General features: G+C 49.9%; 1 protein-coding gene across 2 annotated transcripts; it reads right to left on the bottom strand.

The window, feature by feature from the left end:
* Positions 1 to 850: 850 nt before the first annotated feature.
* On the bottom strand, positions 851 to 3,846 carry ARMCX6 (armadillo repeat containing X-linked 6). 2 transcript variants are annotated; one of them, XM_039225394.1, is made up of 3 exons: positions 3,760 to 3,846; positions 2,935 to 3,057; positions 851 to 2,628 (listed from the first exon to the last, which is right to left on the bottom strand). In XM_039225394.1, exon 3 carries the CDS (start codon positions 2,480 to 2,482, stop codon positions 1,580 to 1,582), a length of 903 nt encoding a protein of 300 aa, XP_039081325.1. In that variant the 5' UTR covers positions 2,483 to 2,628; positions 2,935 to 3,057; positions 3,760 to 3,846; the 3' UTR covers positions 851 to 1,579. The 2 variants fall into 2 exon arrangements, with proteins under 2 accessions (XP_039081325.1, XP_039081326.1); XM_039225395.1 differs by lacking the exon at positions 2,935 to 3,057.
* Between the last annotated feature and the right edge of the window lie 659 nt (positions 3,847 to 4,505).

Here is a 4,505-nt window from a genome sequence, read left to right as displayed (position 1 = left end):
GACCTGCCCAGATCCACGGAGTGATTCAGTGCACAGGGCTGGGTTCCTCCTTTCCTCCAAGGGCTGCCAGGAGCTTGGATGGAGGCAACAGAGATGTCTCCCCTGGAGATGGACCTGCCATGCCTTGCCACCACCCTCAGCATCCTCCCTACCACCCTAATGGGGAGTTCATGGAGGGCTCTGCTGGCCCTTTCTTGGGTTTCACCCAAGGTACCAGGGAAAGGGCAGAAAGGAGGTTCACCCAGAGGAGGCAGGGGCCAACCCTTCTCGCTCTGCCAGGAATCTGGGCTTGGGGTCCCAAGGAAGGGAAGGGGCCTGGAGGTAAGTTTAACAGCCACTTTGCAGGAGAGGCAGAACTACACAAAGTGAGCACTCGGAGAGTAGCAACCATCACCGTTATACTAGTGCGTGGAGTGCACAGGGATGGGTTGTCCCGTGGTCCTCAAGGACGTGTACAAAAACCCCAAGGATACTGACCTTCCTATCTAGGCTGGCAGTCAAGGAAAGAGACCTTCACCAAGGGATTTCTCTGCTCCAGGTGCCAGGCACTGTGCCACCTGCTTCACAGGTGTTGTCTCGTTCAGTCCTCCCAACACTCCATCCTGATTCCACTAACCCCACCTCCACTCCCCCGCTTCCACTCGCAGCCCCCCAGGCCCTTCTTGAAGCTTATCCTGAGCGCTGCAGCCCACCTCTACCCTGCCTCCCGTGAGCACTGATTAGCATGTATTTGTCAGGGAGCAAACAAAGGCCCCAGTTAGTTAGCATGGGTTGGTGTCGGCCCGGTCGCATATTTTTGTCTTCCTCTTCATGTAGACTGTAAACTCAAGGACAAGTTCCATGTCTCACCTTTGCCAATCAAAGCACACAACTTTATTGGTGATACATACAAACGTAGGCTTGGGTGGATAAGGTTAAGTCAGTACAGCACATAGAAGGGGGGTGTACTTTTTTGATGAATAGGTTGACCATCCATCAGCTCGCACAGAAGAAGGAGTAAATGAGAAAGAATTCAACCTAAGCGGCAACAAATGCATTTTCAGCACAACCTCTGATATGTGTCTGGTCTCCATAAAATGGTCCCGCTTAGACAGGGAGACCACCACCGGCAAGGCATCCCTCATGATGCTATAATAAGATGTTCTGTATCCACAGCTGGCAGCTGAAATGATCCCTTTACCACAGGAAGAAGGCTGCAAGGGGGTGACTGACAATACACATTGCCTGCGGACTGCAAAACCAAGAAGTTACTGAAAGCCCCGTGGGAACTCCTGCCTGGCCAATAATTTTTTTTTAAATGTTTTATTTATTTTTGAGAGAGAGAGAGAGAGAGAGACAGTGTGAGCAGGGGAGGGTCAGTGAGAGAGGGAGTCACAGCATCTGAAATAGGATCCCCTGCCTGGCCAATAAGAGTGTGGTCCTCAATTTAGCAAGTGTAACTTTCACCCCATGATGTGGTGATGGGTTAAGGCTGGATCTTCAACAGCACCCACTGCAGGTTCTTTGAATGAAAACACAAGTGTGTGTTCATCAGAAGGGTCTTGGGCAGATTCAGTTCCATTCTGTTTGAGATAGCCATTTAAGAGGCCAGGGTGTCCAGGAGAACCTGTGTGTTTCCGTTCCTCATGAAGAGGGACATGAAGGAGAGCAGCATTTGGGCATCCAGCAATTCCCCTGCCAAGACTGGCTTTTCAGACAAACCCATCACCAGTTTCAAAACCTGAAGCTCAGCACATCCACTTCCCTCTGCTATCAAAGGAAACTTCAAGTCTGAAACGGACTTGGCAAGCATGTTATTAATAATGGTCATGCTTATTAACAAATTTAATCCGGCCTGCTGCAGAAATGACTTGCAGCAATGTGACACAGTTTCCCGACACACTTCATTGATGTACATCTTAATCTGGCCCTGATTTTCAATACTTGCATTCAAGTTATCCAGAGCACATAAAGCTTTCTCCTTAATAGCAGGGTCGGGAGTGGGGATCGTGTTTCCAACAATGCAGAGGCTGGCCAAATGACTATTGATATCTTGGCTAAATGAAAAACTGGCATCCTTGGGCTGAGCAAACCACATTTTCCCCTGAATGGAACGACACTTGGAGAGGTCACGAACACAACTGATATTTCTAAAGCTTTGGTTACTCCAAGCATTTTTATGTTCATAGGGGAATGGGCGCTGTTTTACTGGATGTGTTCGATTCACCTTGCCCCCACCTGAGAGCCTGTCCTCAGTGCCTCCAGGGGCCCCAGGTTCAGTCCAATCCCCATCCTCACTCCAGGGCCGAGCCATAGTTGTGAAATCAAACCAAATCTCAGGTTCCTCCTCATCCAGCTCTTGGTCATCGTCCCATTCCTCTTCCTCCTCCTCCAACTTGTCACTGTCATCTCTTCCTATTGTTAGTTTGTAAACACAGTAGCAGGCACCAGCCCCAATCATTAGTCCTGCTGCCATCCAACCCACTTCCCGAGCCCGGCCCATGCTCAAGTCTGTGCCAGCCTTTGGGTAGGATGGGTGAGGGCCTTGTTCCACCTAACTGAAGAGGATGCTTAGGGCCAGCGTGAGAAATGGTGGAGCGTAGTCCTCTTCTGCCTCTCTCAGGTTCCTGTAGCTCTCTTGTGATGAATCTATGGTTGAAAAATAGTATCAGGGTCTTGTGCTGTGTTTGAGATTATGCCTCACTACATAAACAGAGTAGAGTTTGAGTTCTGGTTGAGAGAGTTGTATTATTAGTAACCTATTCCTTAGTTCTTTATCATTCTCTATATACCCTCGGAACCCACCATTGCTCTTTCAGGCCCTATAGAAAAGGGCAGGAAATGGGGCTGTGCTATGATATCCAGGAGGGTGACATGGAGAGGCAAACCTTCAGGAAGTCTCCTCTGTCACAAACCCCAACCCACAAAGCTTCACTGGCAGTTTTCCCCACCAACCTCTACAAAAGTCATGTAAATTCCTTCTTCCCTTGTCTTCTGTTGTCAGTGCTCCTTCCACAGAGATTGATGGACAGTCTGACAGAAGGACGGATGGAAAGACAGACAGCCGGCTTTGGAGAACTGAAAAGTGTGGTTGGATGGATCAGCACTGAGAACACAGGTCCTAATACCCGCTTTTCTGAATTTTCAGCCTTTGACTTTAAAATATTTTTCACACCCTCCTGACTTTCCTAACGCAGATTTCCCCCCTCTCCCGATACCATCCGCCATTTCCCCAGCAAAGGCCGCCACACCCCTTTCCCTGCACTGAAATGGGAGGGGGTGTGGAGAAAGAAGGGGCCAGGAGAGGGCGACTCGGACCCGCCCGCGCAATTCCCAGCCCTTCCTCCTCCACTACCCCAATCGCCACCCCCTATCCAGGGTCCAGGGCTCATCCTGCCCTCACACCGACCTACAAGGTCCCAGGGCAGTTTGCTCCTTCCCTCAGGACGACTTTTGAGGCCGACAGACCTACAAACCTGCAAACAGACAGGGAACCGAGGGGACGAAGTGCTTGGTGGACGGAGCAGCACTCGGGACACGGGTGCCCTGGTTGTGGTACCTTTCTCTGGAGTCTCTGAAACCACCATTCACTCCTCTAGCCCCCGCCCAAAGTCCACCAGTTTTCTCTACTAAATGGGCACGAGGGAGGGGGGGACGCCGCTATTTAGAAAGTAGGAGAGAAGGGGACACAACCCGGATCAGCCAGAACCTGGATCCGTGGCACCCTTGGCCCTCTCCTATCCCCGCCCGCCTCTAAGCAGAGCCCAGGTTCCTACTGACCTCGTGGTCTGGGGCTAGTTTCCTTCTTCCTCCACACGCCTGCAGAGTAATAGGGGGCTGGTACCCAGACGGAGGCGACTAGCAGGACTTCTGCTCTAGGCAGCTCTTGGTCACGTGACGACAACGTCACGAGTGAGCTCTGGCCCCCAATTTCCACTCCCACAAGCAGTGCGGCAGGCGCCAGCCTGCCCCGTACCTCCCCCCTTCACATGGGGCCCTGTCGTTCTTTTCCTCTATAACAATACCATTAAGCCAAAAGTGGCCACGGCTCTCTGGCGTTTGAATTTGCCTTTCTTTAATTACAGAATGGGGCAGCATCTTTTCCTGGGTCTGCTGTTACTTATGCTTCTGGGGGGAAATTTCTTATCTTTTCCTTGGCTCTGAAACTCCTGCCCCCATCTCTTAATTTCTACTCCTTTGCACATCCGGTCTCTGCAGCAAAATTCCGGGCCGGTGGGGGGGAGGGAGGGAGAATTGCATGAAAGGAAGCTTAAGTAGTTGTGAGGTTTTTATTAACATTTTTGATACATTTATGTTCTATTTCTATTTCTATGTTCTATTTCTTCCTTTTTTATCGACTCAGGCTACACTATTTTGTAACTAGAAAATATAATAAATCTACTTCACTTGGAGGAAAAATAATTTATGTACATATGTAGATACATATATATGCAATAAACAAGGTTTCCCAGCTAATAGGGAGGCCTCGTTGATTTGGTTAAGTTAATTTATACCCTGTTGAAAAT

Source organism: Hyaena hyaena, unplaced genomic scaffold (genome assembly GCF_003009895.1).
Source record: "Hyaena hyaena isolate Hyena2069 unplaced genomic scaffold, ASM300989v1 scaffold_2116, whole genome shotgun sequence".
Lineage (NCBI taxonomy): Eukaryota > Metazoa > Chordata > Mammalia > Carnivora > Hyaenidae > Hyaena > Hyaena hyaena.
Note: the sequence above shows the minus strand (reverse complement) of the source record. Positions and strands in the feature narration are given on the sequence as shown.

Coding starts and splice junctions, on each gene's coding strand:
- ARMCX6 (XM_039225394.1), bottom strand. CDS start 2,482: ATGGGCCGGGCTCGGGAAGTGGGTTGGATGGCAGCAGGACTAATGATT.